This window comes from Musca vetustissima, unplaced genomic scaffold, assembly GCF_032173495.1.
Source record: "Musca vetustissima isolate MV318-11 ecotype Yass unplaced genomic scaffold, APGP_CSIRO_Mvet_v1 utg4395, whole genome shotgun sequence".
Lineage (NCBI taxonomy): Eukaryota > Metazoa > Arthropoda > Insecta > Diptera > Muscidae > Musca > Musca vetustissima.
The window spans coordinates 375,114-396,756 of record NW_026885219.1 but is presented as its reverse complement, the minus strand read 5'-3'; the positions used below and the strand labels follow the sequence as shown (position 1 = coordinate 396,756).

The following is a 21,643-nucleotide window of genomic DNA, read 5'->3' as shown; positions in this document are numbered from 1 at the left end:
AAAGAGAAAAAAGAAATATGATGTTACTAGTAAAAAAAAATTTTATAAAAAACAAGATGATCATTCTGTGATAAGATAACACAAAACAGATTCATATTATAGGAATTGTTGTATTTTCGTATATTTTTGCACTTTGAAATATACATATGTATTAGCATGAGTCAATTTTTGGTGGGGTAATAAACTGGATGGAAGAAATAGGCGAATTTTGTGTGTTAAGGCAAATATGTATATATAAGATTTAGTGTACAACTTTAAAGTCAAAAGATTAGCCATTATAAAAGTAGACAAACTTAGTGTCATGTGATAAGAGGGGGCGCGTGCTGATTGTGGGAGTCTAAACAAGTTTTAGGCATTGTGGTCAAGTTTTTGCCATGTTAAATATATGGGTAAATTTGAAGCCACTCCCAATAAAAAAGTAAATAAACTAATGTTGAAGGTGGATACCTTTTCAGCGCCACCATGATACAGAGAGCAGTCTCACTGAAATTTGAAATTACATCCACTTCGGTTTGAAAAGACAGCTTAGATCTTTAAAATGTCTTGAATGGTAAATTAATTAAGAGGTTCCACAGCGATCTATACATTCAAAATAGGTATTGGTATTCCTGAGGGTATTGACATTTATATAATAAAACGGTTAAGGGGACCCCCCATTTTCGATTTCAAATTACGACGAATTTTATCTGCCTTTCAAATGAACATATATTATTTTGAAGACTTTTAACTCTACAGTCGGCCAGACGACAAATTTCGAAGTGAGGAACCGGTTTGGTCCAAACTTTGCACATCGTAAAATTCCTTCCAAACTTAGTTTAAGTTCGAATATGGGGAAGATCAGAACCAAACTTTGCACAACCTATTATCCGAAGATGTGACCCATTCGTTCACTCCTCCTTGTACCTCCCCCACAAAGGTTCAACATTTCCAATATTTTTTAAATACAATATCAGCAAATGGAATAACCGATCAAGCCCAAGTCAAATCCGAAGATGAAACTTATTGGTCCATTAAGATTTTAAAGTTGTCAATTGAAATATGATCAATATGAAATTGAAATATGATCAAACTAAATAAAAATAAAATATCGAATATTCAAATCCAAGAATCCCCATAAACAGGTAGATGAGGATGTCTGAATGTACATAGAAATTTGATCTGATCATTCAGTCTCCGATGAAAATTACTGTAGTTATGGTGTAGGGTATATAAACTCAAATAAAACCAATAAACATTGCAGAGCTCCCATGCAAATTCCATGAACACCACTGACTCTTTCAACGGAAGACCTATGACTATAAATTCGGATTGCCGGTGGGGAGCTATAAATTCGAATAAGATCCATGATTTCAAAATAGCATTGTGTGCTAAAGTTCGTTTCGTTAATATTTTTTGGGTTTCTGACCGTATCAAAATCAAACGAATTCAGTTTATCAGCAAAATCCAAAACTATCGTACTGATGATCTCATTCCTTGCCAAAATAGACAGTCGTTAGTGCATTAACCCAACCTGTAACTATGGGGAATCAATTGTAGTTGTCATTTAACGTTAACTTGAAAATATATCTTAAAACAATGGTTAAATTATAAATATCAACTCGTCTAATATTGTACATACGTACATACTGCAATGCAAACAAAAGCCCATAATCCAAACATTTCCATGTGTACAGCACCTTTTGTCAATATTGATTTACAACAAATAAATATTACATATTTTGTTTAAATAGTGACCTCCTAATGATTGGCTTGACACAACCAATTGAAAACGATGTGGAGATTGGGATTGGCTACTGTAAATTGCAATTGTAAAGAAGACAAATGCATTTGACATGGGAGTATTGCACATTCTGATATTAGCCCATTGAAAAATAATGTGCGTAGAAATTTCCATTTTTCCATAATACTTTTAAAATTTATAAAATTATTTAAAGTCATACTAAAATTTCCTGGTTTTAATTGAAGAATAGAAGTGTCTTGTAGCATACCCTCGAATTTCAGGCTCAATGATTGGATTTATGGAACCGATTCTAAAGACGGACGAAAAACACAAGATATGTCTTGTTATTGTTAGTATGGAATAAACGTATGTTTGTTTAAATGACCAACAATCTGCGACGTAAGGGTGATTTGTGAACAGTTGTTAGTATTTTTTTGGGCGATAGATAAGAGTGCTCAAAGGGGTTGTTGTTGTTATTATCATTATTCCAAATTGAAATAATCCAGTTCGTCCTCGGACGGCTCACAAGAAAGACGTAAAAAAAATTTTAAATGAGTACTACACGCCCACGGGCTTAAAAATAGATTTTTACAAAATGGCGGTTGTTAAGCGTTCGCTTAACTAACACGTGTGTTTTTAAATACGGATAACCTATAAATTGTGTTCAACAAAATCCAAACAGCTTGAAATTTTTAATTTTCGTAAATTTAATAGCAAAAGAAGATGCTTTTCGCTACTATGTGACTCCTTCACAGTAGAAGAGTTCACTGATACACAAGGCTTAGAAAGTTTGTGGTCAAATTCTTAAAGTTATTATTATCATTATTCCAAATTGAAATAATATTGCAAATAAAATACTCGACTTGCCTCTTCCGTGACAATAGAGGTGCTATGACGTCGACGTTGTCGTCTTCGCAAATTAACAAATTCAGAAAACATTTTATGAATATCAATAAAAAAAACCAAACCAACCAACACAGATGAGAAACTACTATTTTGTTGGCACACTCACACGTGTTGGAGCTAAAAGAATGAAAGTTAATAATAATAGTATATTATAGTTAATAATTGTAATTTGCACTACTTAATTAAAAAATAATAGATGTGTGTATTAACTACTAAGCTTTCACTAGTGGCACCAAAGCCAATAGTATTGAATCCCCACAACTACCCGCACCAATACATATTATTTTATTTGGCTGGATGTTTGTCTCGGTTTTTTTCAACTTTTCATCAGCCACCCAATTGATTTGTTTTCTTTTTCTATGTTGTGGTTTTTTGCAAACCACTGTCTTTTTATTTATAAATTATTTTTATTTATCAATCACTTACATGTTTGCAATTTCTTTAATTATTGCTACGTAACGAACAATTTCAGAAATAATAAATTATTCAATAATTCAAATGTTTATAATATTTATTCAAGAGAAAAAGAGAAAAATAAAATCTAGAGTTGGGTAGTTCCGGAACGAACTAGTTCATTGGAACTATTCCGAGAAAGGAACGAACGGAACTAGTTCCAGTTCTTTAATTAATATAATTCCTTTCTCTGATCCAGTTCCTTTTTTGAACTATTTGAAGCAAAGGAACTGTATGGAGCAAAGGAACTATAAAGAGCAAAGGAACTATATGGAGCAAAGGAACTATTTGGAGCATAGGAACTATAAAGAGCAAAGGAACTATATGGAGCAAAGGAACTATATATGGAAAAACGAAAAAAAAATAATAAAAGAGAGAGAGAGAGAGATTCAAAAGAACAGTGGGAAGCCTCCAAGACTCCAGCCTTCATAAAATTCGCTTGTTAATCGTCGTTCTGCCAAGACTCAAGCGACGTCGTACGCAAACCTTCGCCAACAAATGGTCTGTTCCAGTACTTTTTATACCCTCCACCATAGTATGGAGGGTATATTAATTTTGTCATTCCGTTTGTAACTCATCGAAATATTCATTTCCGACCCTATAAAGTATATATATTCTTGATCAGGGTAAAATTCTAAGACGATCTCCATGTCCGTCCGTCTGTTGTAATCACGCTATCTTCTGAAGGAATTGAGATAGGGTGCTGAAATTTTGCATAGGGTTGTCTTTTGTCTGCAGGCAGGTCAAGTTCGAAGATGGGATATATCGGTCCACGTTTAGGCATAGCTCCCATATAAGGGTACCCCCCAATTTTCGGTATTTTGGGGTTCTTGAGCGCGTTTTTCAAGCGAATTTGTAGTAAATGTATCCACAAAAAATTATAAATATAGGTCCACTTTTTCTTGTAGCCCCCATATAACGGTACCTCCTAATTTTCAGTATTTTTTTGGGTTTTTATCGTATTTTTCACCGAATTGGCTGTAATTTAGTATTTTGAGTTCTTAGCAGGTACCAAATCTCTCCACAAAAAAATTTAAATATAGGTCAATTTTTTCGGATATCCCCCATATAAGGGTACCCCCCAATTTCGGTATTTTGGGGTTCTTGAGCGCGCTTTTCAACCGAATTCGCTGCAATTTTGTACATTGCGTTCATATTGCGTACCAAATATCTCTACTAAAAATTATAAATATCGGCCCACTTTTTCTGGTAGCCCCCATATAAGGGCACCCCAAATTTTCGGTATTTTGAGGTTCTTAAGCGCGATTTTCAACCGAATTCGCATAAGTCATTGGCCATGCTGGCTTTTTTATATTACATTGTATGAAATAAATGAAATGAAACCATAGAATAAATTAAGCAATCCAAATATATACAAAATCTAAAGAAGGTCTTCTATCTAAAAAGGCTTGGAGGAGTCATTTTATATGTTCAAGACCTAGAAAGACCTTATTAAATACAACTACGTAAACTACAGAGCTTTTTCGAATAGAAACAGACGCCGTGGCAACAAGAAAATTGAGAAGACCTCGATAACGATATCCATAAAATCGAAGACACCTTTAAGGTAATCATATAGGGCAGAAGGCATTTTAGTGAAAACTCCTTTTTGAAAATAAGAGTCTTATAGAATGCCTCCATTGTGGTCTCATTTAAACAGAGAAGGTGTCTTGGCATTCTTCAGAAAACATCATGGTACAATTATACAAGGAAACTGCAATACCCTGCTGATTTGATTGTATCGAAATACTCGTGTCAAGTTCGATATGACATGTATGATTTATGTAAAAGCAGTAGGAACATTTTGTACACATTTGGTTTGTTCCCATACTGTAAGAATCTACTACTTTTTACTACGATAACGAATTTTCCTTTATGATATCGAAGAAAATAGTAAAATCTAGTAGATTCTTCTATATATTTCACAACATCACATACACAGTCACAGATTTTGTAAACGCCATAGCCAACTTGAATAATTATACCATGAGAAATTTATTGAAAATTTATTTATTGTTTTAATTTTATCGATATTATTTATTTCAAATTGTGGGGTCACTAGACAGCAGATTGCAAATTGCAGTAGACTACAAAGCGTTTCGTAGAGAAATAACGCCGTCGCAACAAGAAAATTGCGAGCCCAAAATGTGGGGAATATGGGAAACAGCTGAGCAAGCAATAAAAAACAGCTGTTATTGTCCATGGCCAACGCCGTTAATATACGAAGGCAGCTTTGTAATGAAATGTCAAAATAGTTAACAGTTTAAATTTCCGCCTGTTGTTTGCTCCCATACAAACCCTTACACAATAGTAAATTAAAATTATTTTTTTACACAGTTATATTTATATTAAAATTTCTTAAACAAAACAATTCATATTAAAACACAAAAAAAACACAATTTAATTGTTGATGCTATCTCAGCTGTTAAATGCAATTTAGTTTTATAACAGCTGATTTTAACATAGCTCCACACAAATAAACACGTCAACCCCATAACCACCCCTCTCTCCATCCCTGTTGCTTTGTTCCAACGCGCAAAATCTTGTTAAATAAGTGATCAGCAGTGGGGGTCACAGCAACGATAACATTAATAATTTTCTAAACAACAATTCGGAGAGAATTCCAGCATTAAGGAAAAAGTGAGAGTTGTTCCATGTATTGTGTCTGTCTGTGTGCTTTAGAGTAGTTTATTAAGTGATAACACGCGCAGACAATGTTTCACATTGAAACGACCCTTAGAGGAGTGAAGAGGCCCTATTGTTCATTGTAATTAAACGTATATTTTATTTAAAAAATAATATATTTTGTAAAAACTCATATTAATAGCCTTTTGTATTGCAGTGAATTTTGCAAAAATTGCCGGTCAACATTTTGTACGTAGAACCATGTCTACAGGCTGTGATCTGGAATCATTTGCTACCACCAGCAAGAAAATTTTGGGGGCGGCACTGAATTATATGTAAGTATGACATACATTTTGAAAGCTATCCCATTTTTGATTTGATGTTGTTTCTTATTATATAGGGACATTGTGCGTGAAAGAAATGTTCCTGTACCAAAAGATCCCGTTGTATTTCTTAAACCATCAACATCTTTGATTCAAGAGGGCCAGGATATTGTGGTATGCACGTGATGATTTTCAAAATGAAAACAAAAATATTCAAATATTTTTGTTTTTATTTCATTGTAGATACCAAAAGTGTTCTCCAAAGTGGCACATGAAGTTGAATTGGGTGTTGTTATCGGAAAGCCATGCAAAAATGTATCCCGCGAAGAAGCTTTGTCATACGTTGGTGGCTACTGCTTGGCCTTAGATATGACTGCTCAGTGTGAATTGGGTGAAGCACGTAAAAATGGACATCCATGGTCATTGGGCAAGGGATTTGACACTTCCACACCAGTATCACGTTTGCTGAAACCTCAAGAAATTGTCGACCCCCACAATTTGGATTTGTGGCTGAAAGTTAACGACAAACTTGTACAAGAAGGCAACACTGCAGATCTGATTTTTAATGTTGCCGATTTGATTTCTTTCTGTTCCAAATATATGACATTGGAGCCCAATGATATCATACTAACAGGAACACCCAAAAATTCGTTACCAGTTAAAGACGGCGATGTGATTGAATGTGGTATTGGCAATATAATTAAAATGAAGTTTAACTGCAAAAACGAATAGAAACGCGGTGGCGTTGATATAAAAGTGAATAAAACAATAGCAACTTTGTGGCCTTACAATGTAAATGTATTTCAATGCACCAGTTGTTTCTTAATTTGTTTTAAACTATCTATTCTATCCATAACAGCTAATAATTCCGTTTGTATATTTGCCGCTTCGACAACCAATTCAACGGATTTCTTAAAATGTTCAGCAGCATTGCGTAAAGTCATGGGTGGTAATGCTGCAAACCAATGTAATGGTTCCACAAATCCTTGACTTTTTTCCACTTTATGTCTTATTAAATGTTTTCTCTCGCCAGCAATTGTGTTTTCAGTACTATCCTCCTTTTCCACATAGCATAGAGCTTTAAAGTCTTCACTGTTTTCTGTTGGGATTTGTGCTGTACTTATTGCATTGGAACCTTGATTATATCTGGTTTTGGCTAAAAGCAATTGTCCAGAATTACCTGTAGAAAATTAACATTTTATAAATAATGCAATAAGAAATTTGTGTGTGTGTGTGTGTATTCTTCATTGATCTTACTTGTACGTTCAATATTTATGCGACATTCTGTGTGTTGTTCAATTAAATTTAGGAGCTCCAAATACAAAGAATCCAATAGATTATTGATATCGCTTATATTATTTGGCATATTTATATATTTTTAGGATTTTATTTGATAAGAAAAGAAAAAAACAGACGAAACAAATGCACCGATGCACGATTATCAACAAGAAGTCATAAGACGACAATTAGAAAACAGAGCCGTTGTCAGAAATAACGGCGATTTCCATAGGGCGTAATGTCTCCGCCTAATGCTCGGCGTATTGCGTTAGCTAATTTTTGACAATTGTAAATTACATGCTAAAATCATGGTACAATTAAACAAGTTATTGTATCTTTTTTTCAACAAAGAATAAATACACCTCTATCTTATGGGCAATAATGTCAGAATAAATAAAAACAAATGCAAGAAGTCGTTTTGTTAATTTGACATATATTTAAAAATTTACTAAAAACACAACAAGTGAATGGAATGCCAGATTTTCTTTTCAAAATCGTTTTGGATATATGATTTAGATATTGATTCATACACAAATCATAAATTTCCTTTTAGAAATGTTGTAAAATTAATCTCAGGGCATAATTATACAAGGTAGTCTCATGCAGTCATATGTTTCCCATTTTTTTTATAAATTTGTCTTTGACAGTATTCAGATTTCAAAATTGAAATTGAAATATCTTCATTCGAAATGTACGCATATCATGTGTTCATGGCCAAAATTGCTAAATAATTTATATTTATAATAATTTTGAAGTTTCCTGCCTCTAAAACGTCATATGTTTCCCATTTTTTTTTTATAAATTTGTCTTTGACAGTATTCAGATTTCAAAATTGAAATGGAAATATCTTCATTCGAAATGTACGCATATCATGTGTTCATGGCCAAAATTGCTAAATAATTTATATTTATAACAATTTTGATGTTTCCTGCCTCTAAAACTTATAAATATAAGATGTAACAACAATGGTTAAATCTTGAGAGCAATGTTTAGCTTTAGAAAATACATTTTGTTTAATTAATTGACAATATGTCAATCAACATACATAAAATTTTATGGAATTTATTTTTCATATTAATTAAAATTGATAGATGCGTTCCAAATTTAAAAGGGTTGCCATCATCAAATTCTCAAATGAGACTACCTTCTGAAATTATGCCATGAATTCATCTGTAAAGTAATGGATTTTAGAATATATGTTTTTATATTTTTCAAAACATTACACACGCAGTCACACATTTTTGGTCTGTTCCCGAACTGCAAGAATCTACTTCTTTGTACTACGATAACAAATGTTCCTTTATGATATCGAAGAAAATAGTAAAATTTATCGAACAGACTTTGGCATACCAAGCCACAATATGGAACCGACTGTCCAACAACCACGAATATTTTTCTGGTTGCTGATGACAAGCAAAAATTTAGCAAGATTCATTATGTTCCCGTACTGCAAGAATCTATGAGTTTTTACTATTTTTTTTCGATAACATAAAGGAAAAAAGTGTTATCGTAGTAAAAAATAGTAGATTCTTGTAGTACGGGAACAGACCAATTGTCATTCAAAAGTGCTTGTGTGTACACCGCTTAATAGTACGTTTACATTTAACCGGATTTCGTTAACCCAGTGGGTTTCAATTGTGTGTACACCGCTTGTATATGCCGTACACACCATCATTTTGGACTGTCAGTACTTTTATCGATTACTGGCTGTCCAACAACAATAAATATTTTTGTGGCAAACTATCAAAAAAAAAAAAAAACTTTGGAAGGAGTGTCATTTCAAAGTGATAGTGTGTACACAGCTTTAATAATCGTTAAATAATAAAAAAATAATCAATATCGGTTATCATGTCGATAAACATGTAATGAAAAAAGCTTATACCAAAATTCAGTATCCACGGTGGATTTCATAAACAAATATGGATTTGATAAAACTCATGATTTAATCAAGTTTCTGGAGAAAATAGAATTTAACCTGTAAAACCTTCCAATGTTTCATGGTGATATAGCGGCCAAATAACCTTCGGAGTACACTCGACAATATTCCGAGGACAACTTTAAAATAAAAAAAGCTCATATCAAAAAATTAGTTAGAAGTTGTCCAATGAAAATTTAGGCAAAGCAAAAATAAATAGATGGCCTGTTCCCGTACTGCAATAATCTACTAATTTTTACTATTTTCTTCGATATCATAAAGAAAAATATGTTATCGTAGTAAAAAATGGTACATTCTTGTAGGTTTTGGAACAAACCAAGAATTTGTCTGGATTGGACAGGCATTTATAAAATCCAAACAAGATCTATTAATATATATATTTATAGGCCATGAATCCAAAGAAGAAGACCGCTTATAAATCGATATACAAAACAAATCGATTTGTCAAAAGTCGACTTAGTTTCCCCTAGTCTATAGGTACCATTTTAGTTATTTTTTCGCCAAACGACGGATGGTCGTTCGTTCGTATTGAATTTCACGAAAAAGAAACAAATTGCATTCAAAACGAATAGAGTTCTTAAAAAATATATACCAATGGCGTCAATTTTAAGCAATTCATATGCAAAAATTGCAAAGCCAATTTGCTAATAAACAGATCAGATTAAAGCCAAGGCAACAAACTGCTCATCGCCCACCATTGTCAAATAGCAAAAAAAGAAAAAAAATTCACTCAACATTGGTACGAATTAGGTATTGAGTATCAGGGTACCGAGTACTTTCAATTGTCTTCTGTGAAGTTGCTGGTGATGAGTCGCCATATTATTGTTGTGCGAAGAAGAAGATTTTTTTTACCTTTCTATTATAAAAGAAATTAAAATATTTTTTTGATATTTCACTGTGATTTCCATATATATTTTTTTAATTATTTGTAATTATTGAAAATTTAATTTGTGTGTGCTCCCAAAGGGAGAAAAAAAAATATTTATAATAAATTATACTTTAGTGGTGTATATTTGTTAATATTGAAAACATTGCAAAACCCAGCATCCAATTGAATAGAAAACTATAAGCAAAAAAATAACTAAATATATTAAAATCTGTTGAAGTACATAGTTACAACAAAACATGTTGAAAATGGAGACTGATAAAATAATGGATGAAACTAATTCCAATTCTCAACCTGTAAGTAAATTTTATTTGATGTTTTTTCTTTTTTCTTAAAAACTCAACTTTTTCTAGATTTATTTGCTTTTTTTTGTTTTTGCTTGGATCCCTAGGTTTTTTTTCGTGTTCATTTGTATGGTGGTTGGTGGTGGTGTACGGGTGTGTGTGTTTGTGCGTTTATATATTTCATTGGTATTGTGTGTAATCCAAGGTTTTAGTTATTTAACTTTAGTTTCACCTTTATTAGGATTTTTGATTTGATCGTTGAATTGTTGTTGTTGCTGCTGCTGAGGTTTCCCCCAATGCTGTGATATATATATTATTTTTTTATGTGAATAATGATCAAAATGTAAGATATAGGTTATTGGGATGGGATTATGGGTTTTAGATGACTTGGATTTAGAAATAAAAGGGTATTTGGTGACAAAGTGCGGTAGGCCTGCACATGACTTGGTCTGGCCTATCCTATTAGAATAAGATTTAGTTTGGGGGATTTTACATGAGAATTTAAGAAATGGTAGATTTCACATGCATGTTTGGGTTAATTTGGCGGAATTTATATGTGAATTTCCAAAATGATAGAAATATTGATGCTTAATTACAGTACATTTCATTTAGATTTAATTCAGAGACAAGTGTTAGAATTTTTGACATAACAACAAGAAAAAAACATGTTTACGATGTCAAAGAAAAAGTATTCGAATCCTATTCTTTATGCCAATAAATTTTTCGGAAATTTTTATTCCCTCCACTATAAGGTAAATATTTCCCTGCATTTTTTGCGCAGACATCACCAGTACTTCAAGTATATTTGGCATTACAAAACGTTAGTCCACGTTTTGTTGTAGCTTGCATAAAACGGTGCCCCCATTTTACGTATTTTAGAGATTTTGGACACATTCTCCAACCGAACTGTCTGATATGAGTTATTTTGGTTTCTCATTGTATAACAAGTTCCAGGTTTCAAGTTAATTTTGGACACGTTTTCCAACCGAATTTTCTGAAATTTGATACATTGAGCTCTTACGGTCGACTGTCCACTTTTTCTGGTAGCCCCTATATAAGGGTACCCCCAATTGACATGGGGTTTTGGGGTTCTTGAGCGCGTTTTTCAACCGATTTCGCTGAAATTTAGTATCTCCTCCGAAAATTAAAAATATCAGACCACTTTTTCTGATAGCCCCCATTTTACGGTATTTTGGGGGGTTTTAAGCTCTTTTTTTATCCGAATTCGCTGAAATTGGGTACCAAAATTCATCACTAAAACTTATATGGGTGCATTTTCTCGGGAAGCCCCCACATAAAGGTTCTTATTGGGTACCAAATTTCTTCACTAAACTTATAAATATGGGTGCATTTTCTCGGGTAGCCCCCACATTAAGGTACCCCAAGTTTTCGGTATTTTTGGGATTCTTGAGCGCGATTTTCAACCGATTTCGCTGTAATTTGATATTTTGAAGTCGCATATGGTAAAAAATCTTCCTACCAAAAATTAATAATATTCGCCTTTTTTAGGGGTAGTTTTTATATTTAATCTAGTATATATTTATATTTATTATATATTTGATATTAATATAGTTAACTGATTAGTTCCGTGTGTTGGGGTTGTCCCATATAGACGTATTATAGCATAGTATAAAGGATAGTCGTTACTCGAAATAGTCAGTTTTACCCTACAAATTATGGAATTCGATAGCGATTTAGCCATCGCTTGTAATCATTCCGCTTTCTAAAAACATCGTGATAAAAAAACTTGAACCTGACGATAATGAAATACATCGGTCATCATTTACACATTCTCATATAATTATACCTCCTGAAGGAAAGAATTGAGATACAAAACCAAAATACTGGTTATGAAAATTTACATAATGATAACCCGAAATATTCGCTGATTCCTATACTATGTAGTCAATATTGGTCCCCCTTAAGGCATAGCCTCATATAACTTTGTAATCTAAATTATAGTACCGTGCGTTGTCAGTACCAGTCCACGTTTAGATAATTTCGGTGTAGGCCCACTTTTTGGTATGTTCCCTAAATTTTCATTGCAAGTATCTGTCAGTACATGTATGTTGGAGGGTATTCAAAGTTCCGCCCGGCCGAACTTAACGCTTTTTTCACTTGTTTATTTTGTATTCTAATTGGGTGTCAAGTCTCACTACCAAAAATTATCAATATCGGTCCCCGATTTCGTATAGCCCCATAGAACCGTAGCTTCACCATTCGGTATTTTGAGAATTTAAAACATTTTTTTTTTTCTCGCGTCCATTGTTGAGTTTTCCAAAAATCATTTTTAAAACATTCACGTCTATGCTTATATTTTTAGGTCTTCTAAAAATTTTTTAAAAAAATCTTCTAAAAATATTTGTAATATATGGCTTCTCGCCTAGATATAGCGCCTTTTAACATCAGCCTCAATTTTGGGTATTTTGACCATGTTGAAATTTTACAAAAGGTTTGTATTTTTCTTGGTCAGTCGGTTACAAAATATGCATTGGAAACAATTGTCTAAAATCTATTTTGGTATACCCCCTATATAACAATCCCGCTCAATATTGGTCCACGCCTATATAAAGCACCGTTTTAAAAGCAGCCTCAATTTTGGGTATTTGGACAACATTGCAATTTTAGAAGAGGTTTCTCTTTAAATATGTTGTATTTTAATATTTCTTGTGTCTAGTGGGTTACTAAATCTCTTTGGATGCGAATGACACGTTTGGCAGAGTTCAAAGTGGAAGTGCACTAAAAAAAACACTATTCCCACATTAGAACATCTTTTCACGATCTATTTTATTCAGATTCAGACATTTGTTGTTCTGTATTGAAATTTATCAACTTGAATTTATATCTAAAGTATCATATTATAGTGCAATGCGGTGGTAACGTATTTTTTAATGAAACTATATACTGTAAATTTGTATGTTGTTGTTGTTGCTGTTTTCTAGCTTACCTTCATTAAATACATTTAGTTTTTTTGTTTCGTATCCAAGTTTAAATATCATTTTTTTTTTTGCTTCAAGTGTCAAGGTTACAAATGTAAACATTTCTTAATGTTGTCTATTTGAATTCGGAATTTTGAAAACTACCACCAAAAAAAAACCATTTATAATTTATATTGTTTTCAATTACCCAACAGACAGACAGACTCACACACAGTTTATAAGCTTCAAACAAAATATGTGTTAGGTTTACCGTTGTTGTTGTGTTTATTATTTATAATTATTTAAGTAGTTGTTGTTGTGTACGTTACCTTCGGACGTATCATAAAGTCTAGGCAGCAGCAACAGCACAGTAACATGTCTTGACATTGTTAGCAATGCTCTCTAATTGTCGTCGCTTTGTTGTCTCTAAAAAATATAATGTGCGCTATTACTTTAACGCAAGTCTATGTTTGTAAATTTGCAAAATGGAACATTATGCTGCATATATAAATACAAAATCAATTTTTATCATAAATAAGAAAACATAAATTTTAATTATATTTTTTTATATAAAAATCCTATATTTCGGGCCCCACCTTGTTAAGAAATATATATGAAATAGATAATTGGTCTGTTCCCGTACTGTTCATCTTTATATTTACATCCATTATAAAAATTTGGGAATTGGAAAATTTGAACTCTTTTTTTTCAAAAGTGTGGTATGGGAATTCGCATACACTAAAGTTTCACAATAAATTCCACATTTCCCAACTCCAAGATCTTTAAACATTTTAAATTCACATAATGTAGAATTTCGACGGTATTGTCATTCGAAATTCCTTTCATCAAGCGTACTATTAAATTATTTATTCCTCATTTTGAATTTGGTTTATACGTTTTCATTTCCTTTTTTTGCAGTTTACTACAACGATGCTGTATGACCCCGTACGAAAGAAAGAAACCTCACCCACATTTCAAGTTGAACGCGATACCTGCTTAACATATTTTTCACAGTGGAACGAAACTGATCAAGTGGATTTTGTTGAGCAACTATTATCGCGTATGTGTCATTATCAGCATGGTCACATTGATGCGTTCCTAAAGCCTATGTTACAAAGAGATTTCATATCCCTATTGCCGAGTAAGTAATAACGCAGAACAAATAATAGTAACATTATAATTTTTACTTCATTATGAATAGGGTCAGTTTTTAAATATAATTCGAAGTCAGTGTATTGTTAACCTAAAAAGTAAAAACATCCGACCGAACTTTTCATACCCTCCTTCTGTAGATGGGTGTTCCAAATACCTAAAATCGATATTTTGATGATTTGATACACAACAAGATTACGAAGTGTAACATAAAAAAAATTCGATTGAAAATTTGATATTACAACGAAACTTAAGTCAATATAGATAATTTATGGTAGGGAGATTTTAATATATTTACTTATTTCGATCTTAAGGCTATAAACTACAATTCACAATTAAATGTAAATTTCATTATTATAAAGCGCCTTATATGTAAAAGGGGGAGGGATATTGGACTTCTAATTTTTTTTTTACCAATTTAAAAACAAGAGCAAATTATATAGAAACGTGTTACAAAAAAATGTATATATAACTATTCCAGTAGGAATGGAATGGTGGATTAAAATCCAAAAGAAAATTATTTTTTAAAAAAAAAAAATAGTAAAAAAGTAGTAAAGTCGGAGGGGCCGATATCAATATCAAGAGATGCATCCAATCAGACATTTGACATTTTTGAAGGCCCATTGACATGAAAGTGGGCTGCATTAAATATGTGATCTTTGTATATATGTAAAACGACTTAAATGTAGTTGAAGTACAAGGGCCCCGACCCCCTCCAACTGAATAGACGTTAAGATATTATTAAACTAATACATTGTTAGTTTTAAGCACTGTCTGTCCGAATGACACTAAAAAATGTATAACTTACGGAATTAGGTCTACGGTGAAAGAAAAAAATTTAATTTTGTTTTGTTATTTAATTCAAAACTACACTAATTCAAGAAATCCATTTAAAATTTCAAGTGAGAATTTCAAGAACTCTGGAAGATATAGCCTATTTATTGTGTCAGCGTCAAGCGACGGCAGAAGTGATTCTCAAACTTCAAACGTGTTTTTACGAATAACTCAAAAACTAATAATTCAATCCATTCCAAATTTCAATACGGTATTCTGTACAAGATCTTCTTTATTTTCTTGCCAATTTGTTAATTTTTGTGCGATGTTAAAAATCCTAGTTCATACCAGAGCCAGATTTGGATTTGGATGGTGTAGGATTCTACTTTGTTCCTTTCCTTAGATTCCCTAATTAAGCTACCTTGTGTACCAACTCCTCTCCCGTTTTCAAATTCATATATAAATCTTTTTTTTGGTTACTTTCGAAGTTATTGCGAGAGTTGTTCGCGACACACATATTGTCAGTGTACGCGTTTTATTTTTATAATTCTTCTTCCGTGTGTATTTGCAATGAAAGCAATGACCTTTGAATCTGCTCCTCCTCCTCCTCCTCATTCCAAGATATTAAAACAAAGCAAAAAATAAAAACGTTAATAACATCAAAAGCTCAGAAAACCATAATAAAGACTCTGAACGAGAATGATGAATAAGACAATTATACCGAAAAAATGAATGATACAACTTCACAATAATAACCTTCAATATTATAAAAAAAACGTGTACTACTTACCTGAGCGATCTTGGTTCAACATTTAATTCCAGAAATTATATTTTCGGGCTTTGGATAGCTTCTATGTTTGGAACTATGTTCGAACCTTTGAAATACATTTCTCCATGAATAGAAATCTTATTATGTTATATTCTTTTAGTCTTCATTCATTTAAAGAAAGGAAGCGCCGCTACCAATGAAGAAAAAGAAAGCAATATGATTTTTTGTTTTTGGTGGAAAACCAGTTTTAGATATATATATTTCGTCTCTCTGTATTTTGGGATAATGATGATGATGTTGGTAATTTATTATCTACAATAAGTTTAGAAAATAAATGCAAAAAAAAAAGAAGAATAAACCATTAGTTTGTAACTGAAAAGAGAAGGAGGAGAAAAGTAAGACAAGACATACATACATACATATGTATGACAATTTTATTTGTTGTTTTTGTTTATTTTAAATGTGTGTCACTATTGCTGTTGTTGTTGTTTTTGATTCCTTTCCTTTCAAAGGAATTACAAATTATTGCAAATATAAACTTTTTGTATTGATCTTACAACCGAATACTGCATACATACGTACACACTACAAATTAGTTAACCAAATTTTAAGATGCTGTGTCATTTCTCTATATCCAATGAATTTCCATACCTCAACAACAACAAAGAAAAAAAAATCACACAAAAATTAAATGCAATGCAAATAAACAAATGTCAACACCACCACCGTTCCGTACCGTACCGTACCGCAGCCGTAGTAGTCTGTCTCCTCAACGTCATCTCTGGATTAGTGTGTTGGATTGTTTGTTTTTTAAAATTGGGTTAAACGTGATTTGATTTATATTTCATTGTTATGGGCCTTTCTTTCATTGATTTAAATTGTACACACGTATTTACAGTAATTAATCTAGCAGTAGTCTAGTGAAAGGTGTGTGTGGATGTGCTTGGTAGGGTAGGGAGATGATGACGACGACGTCTCTGATTTGTTTGTAATGTCAATCTTTAAGTTACAAAAAAAATAATTTTAGCAAAAAAATTTACATTCTAGATTTAACATGAGATCTATTCTATAGAAGACCTTGCAAGACTTTTCTACTATTCTAAAGAATATCAGTTGTGGTCTTCTATTCCAAAGAAGACTCTTTGAGGGTTTCAATTACAAAAAAAAAGACTTCTTGAAGCATTCAATTCTATATCTATAGAAGACAGAAGGCGTGGATTTTATAAAAATTATTTTTTTTCGAGAACCTAAAAAGGCGGGGGTTTTATAAAAATTATTTTTCCAAGGACCGAAAAAGGCGTGGATTATTTTTCCAAGGAGCTAAAAATATTTTATTTTTCCAAGGACCTAAATAGGCGTGGGGTTTATAAACAAAATTTCCAAGGACCTAAAAAGGTTTGGTTTATTTTTCCAAGGACCCAAAAAAGGCTGGGATTATTTTTCCAAGAACCTAAAAGGTGTGTATTATTTTTCCAAGGACTAAAAGGCGTGGATTTAATAACCAATATTTTTCCCAAAATGTATAGAAGCGTGGGTTTTATAAAAATTATTTTTCCAAGGAGTGGATTGTTTTTTCATGGACCTGAAAAGGCGTGGATTTTATAAAAAAAATTTCAAGGACCCCAAAAAGGCTTGGATTTATAGGGAGCGGGGATTTAAAAAAAAAATATTTTTCCAAGGACCTAAATTTAATTTAATTTTGATTTGTCCAGTAAATAAATGTAACAAATTCTAATATTTTCAATTTACGTTTCCCTTTCTTACAGAAAAGGGTTTGGATCACATTGGCGAAAATATTTTATCATATTTGGATGCGGATTCCTTGAAAGCTGCTGAATTGGTATGCAAAGAATGGCTTCGTGTCATATCGGAGGGTATGCTATGGAAGAAATTGATTGAACGTAAGGTACGCACCGATTCGCTGTGGCGTGGATTGGCAGAACGTCGTGGTTGGATTCAGTATCTATTCAAGCCACGTCCTGGTACTATACATAGACCACACTCCTTTTATCGGGCATTATTTCCTAAAATTATGAATGTAAGTTTAATCGAAAGAAACTTAAGTCTTCGATAAAGTTTATTAAATTTTATGTTATTTTGCTAGGACATTGAAAGTATTGAAAACAATTGGAGAACTGGCCGTCATATGTTACGTCGCATCAATTGTCGTTCGGAAAATTCAAAAGGTGTTTATTGCTTACAATACGATGATGTTAAAATAGTATCTGGTCTTCGTGATAACACTATTAAAATATGGGACCGTACGGATTTGCAGTGTGTTAAGGTTTGATTGAAATTGCATTCGAATAGAGAGTCTATTGATGATGTATGTGTACTTTTTTGCAGACTCTTACCGGACACACAGGCTCCGTTTTATGCCTACAATATGATGACAAAGTCATTATTAGCGGTTCGTCAGATTCAACGGTACGCGTCTGGGACGTTAATACCGGTGAAATGGTCAATACCCTCATACATCATTGTGAAGCTGTTCTACATTTACGTTTCAATAATGGCATGATGGTTACCTGCTCTAAAGATCGTTCAATTGCCGTTTGGGATATGACTTCGCCCAGCGAAATAACACTGCGTCGTGTTTTGGTCGGACATCGTGCCGCCGTCAATGTTGTTGATTTTGATGAGAAATATATTGTGTCTGCAAGTGGTGATCGTACAATTAAGGTTTGGTCCACTTCTAGTTGTGAATTTGTTAGGACATTGAATGGCCATAAACGTGGTATTGCGTGTCTACAATACAGAGATCGTTTAGTTGTCAGTGGTAGTTCAGATAATTCTATCAGGTTGGTATTTGAGGTGTTTTAGACAACGAAATTTGCTTACAAATTCCCATATTTTAATTTTATAATATAAAAATATCTCTAGTGTTAAATCCTTATTAAAATTTGTTTTTTGTTGTTTATAGACTCTGGGATATTGAATGCGGTGCTTGCCTACGCGTGCTTGAGGGTCACGAAGAATTGGTCCGTTGCATACGTTTCGATTCAAAACGTATTGTAAGCGGAGCTTACGATGGCAAAATTAAAGTTTGGGATTTAGTTGCAGCTTTGGATCCTAGAGCTCAGTCAAATTCGTTATGTTTAAATACATTGGTGGTATGTTTAGTCTTCGAACATTCCTATTATGGGAAAAAAGAAAATCTTAATTATTTCAAATTTTGTTTTACATTCTAGGAACATACTGGTCGTGTTTTCCGCCTACAATTTGATGAGTTCCAAATTGTCAGCAGCTCTCATGATGATACAATATTGATTTGGGATTTTCTGAATTTCACACCAAATGAAAATGCAGCAGTTCGCACACCTTCACGTAAGTTTATTTATTTATTATTATTTTTTTTATGAATTTTTTTATTAATCCATCCAAGGCGTGGAATTAAAAAAAAAATATTTTTTAATACCTCCAACCAAGGCGTGGATTTTTTTTTTAAATATTTTTTAATAATTCCAATCAAGGCGTGGATTGTTTAAAAAGTATATATTTTTTAATAATTCCAATCAAGGCGTGGATTGTTTAAAAAAATATTTTTTATGAATCCATCCAAGGCGTGGATTAAAAAAATGTTTTTTTATGTGTTGGCTTCTCTTCTTAATTCCATACCTACACCTAGAACTATAGCTATGCTTTTAATAAAAATAGTTTTTATTAAAAATTACATGTTTTCTTCTTCTCATTTCAGCCGCTCTCATGGAACATTAACATTATTTACACGATCAGATGCATCTACGTGATGGTAACTAATGAATGGAGTAAAACTAATTAACCAATTGTGTTTTTTTATTTAAAAAAAGGCACCATTGTAAATTATGAAGAAATAAATGAATGTATTCCGTGTTTCAGTTGTGCAGACGATCTCTAATTATTTAAACAAACAAATGAAAATTTCACATTTAAAAAAAAGATCATTAAAAGTTGATTGATCAAGAGTGTATTACCACAATGAAACAAAAAATCCAACACATTTATAATATGTTTAGACCACTAAGAGACATTGCGAAGATAATAAAAAAAAAACAGGTACAAATCAGGACAATTTCATTTAGCATCCTCTTCCACATTTTAATTTCAATTTAATCCATTCAATCAATTAGACATAAGACTAAAATGAATTATTTTTAAATCGAAATGTCATTCATCACTATATCGGTCCTTTGTCTACTATTTTGTTACAGTTACGGCCTTTGTTTATTATCTTCGTCGTTCTAAAAAGAATCACTCAAAATGCAATTATTAAAACAAACGTATATATTCCTCCCTTTCTCCTAGAAATAAAATATATTAAACAAAATTATTATGCAATTGGATATCACAACAAACTTCTCAATCCGTGTATTGTAATTATAAACAATTTTACAAAATTTTGTTAAATTCCATATAACATATTTATTTGAAAAAGAAAACAAAAATAATACGCAACTATTTCCCAATGTCGTCTAGTAGCATCATCCATCATTTAAAAGAAAATCAATTCAAGTTCTACCCAGCCTACTACTTTCCTTTTACGCCCCCCCCAATTCTTGAGGGCAATATTAAAACAGAAACATTATAAAGAATCATTATGAGAATAATACTATATATTATAAATAAATAAAAAATACAAAACCCTGAAGAACTTAAACAAATATAAATAAAGAGAAAAACTATTGTTTGAATAATTATAATGACTACAGAAAATTATTTACACAAATCAAATAAGAGTTATAATTATTAATTGAAAAAAAAAAATATATATATATATATATATATCTATATATATAACGAAAGCCCAATATTTGAAAAGTGTAGTAATATACAAAACAAATTGTTTACAGCTTTTTTATGATTGATTTGCTTTTTCATATGCCTAAATTTGTTGAAAAAACCTGGATGAATCCTACCAATATATAGTATATGGATATGCCAACAAAACACAATAAAATCCATGGGGAGGACAATTCAATTTTCATCATAATTTCAAAAAAATTGTAATATATTAAATTGAGTCGAAAAAACATTAAAATGTGTAATCTAAACAATTCTTGGCTGCATACAAATGAGGGGTTCTTCTCGGGACCCTGTAATAAGAAGATATTGTTGCTTACTGCCAATATAAAAGATATGAAAGGTACAATTCAATGTTTAAATAACAAACTTTTTGGAATTTATCCAAATCCAAGGGGGAATGCGTTGTGTTTGTGTATCTTATATAGAGCAATAACAAAGATTCTCTCTCATGATAAAAAAATGATATAAATAACGACCTAACGTTAACATAATCACACACGAACAGTGTATTATAAAGATAATGAAAAAAATCCGAATCCAAACACGATTTTATTGTAATTGTTGTTAAAAACGGAATCGTTTGTTTCATGTGCATCCATTAACAAAGTACTAGGAGCATAAATGTGTCAATGTATTATTTAACCTGCTAAATAACATCAAATACCTATAAAATTAGTAAAAAATATATATTTTTTTATTTGCGTTTGTGTTTAATTTTTCCCCCCAGCTCCACATTTTTTGGACAAATTTCCACAATATTTTTTTTTCGCAAAAATTTTAAGTTTAGAAAAAATTTTTTGGAATTATTTGCCTATACAAATCTCTGATGATTTGCCT

At 32.0% G+C, this 21,643-nt stretch overlaps 4 protein-coding genes across 4 annotated transcripts in view; 3 read left to right on the top strand and 1 right to left on the bottom strand.

Annotated features, from left to right (window-relative positions):
- Positions 1–21,643, top strand: part of LOC133332334 (chromatin assembly factor 1 p55 subunit) — a 63,856-nt gene that overhangs the window by 38,553 nt on the left and 3,660 nt on the right. The window lies entirely within an intron of this gene.
- Positions 6,204–6,759, top strand: LOC133332342 (acylpyruvase FAHD1, mitochondrial). The gene is made up of 2 exons (XM_061540741.1): positions 6,204–6,209; positions 6,271–6,759. Exons 1-2 carry the CDS (start codon positions 6,204–6,206, stop codon positions 6,757–6,759), a joined length of 495 nt encoding a protein of 164 aa, XP_061396725.1.
- Positions 6,831–7,393, bottom strand: LOC133332341 (uncharacterized). Its single transcript, XM_061540740.1, has 2 exons — positions 7,285–7,393; positions 6,831–7,207 (listed from the first exon to the last, which is right to left on the bottom strand). The coding sequence occupies exons 1-2, from the start codon at positions 7,391–7,393 to the stop codon at positions 6,831–6,833; spliced, it is 486 nt and encodes a 161-aa protein (XP_061396724.1).
- On the top strand, positions 10,321–19,853 carry LOC133332335 (F-box/WD repeat-containing protein 11). The gene is made up of 8 exons (XM_061540733.1): positions 10,321–10,423; positions 14,248–14,470; positions 17,791–18,062; positions 18,129–18,308; positions 18,371–18,825; positions 18,948–19,137; positions 19,216–19,351; positions 19,722–19,853. Exons 1-8 carry the CDS (start codon positions 10,367–10,369, stop codon positions 19,739–19,741), a joined length of 1,533 nt encoding a protein of 510 aa, XP_061396717.1. The 5' UTR covers positions 10,321–10,366; the 3' UTR covers positions 19,742–19,853.

What these genes read in the sequence shown, in the direction of transcription:
- LOC133332341 (XM_061540740.1), bottom strand. Translation starts at nt 7,393, where the DNA reads ATGCCAAATAATATAAGCGATATCAATAATCTATTGGATTCTTTGTAT. An exon ending in CATAAATATTGAACGTACAA is followed by an intron (nt 7,208 to 7,284) that starts GTAAGATCAATG and finishes AATTTTCTACAG; the next exon opens with GTAATTCTGGACAATTGCTT.
- LOC133332335 (XM_061540733.1), top strand. Translation starts at nt 10,367, where the DNA reads ATGTTGAAAATGGAGACTGATAAAATAATGGATGAAACTAATTCCAAT. An exon ending in TTTCATATCCCTATTGCCGA is followed by an intron (nt 14,471 to 17,790) that starts GTAAGTAATAAC and finishes CCTTTCTTACAG; the next exon opens with AAAAGGGTTTGGATCACATT. An exon ending in AGCAGTTCGCACACCTTCAC is followed by an intron (nt 19,352 to 19,721) that starts GTAAGTTTATTT and finishes TTCTCATTTCAG; the next exon opens with CCGCTCTCATGGAACATTAA.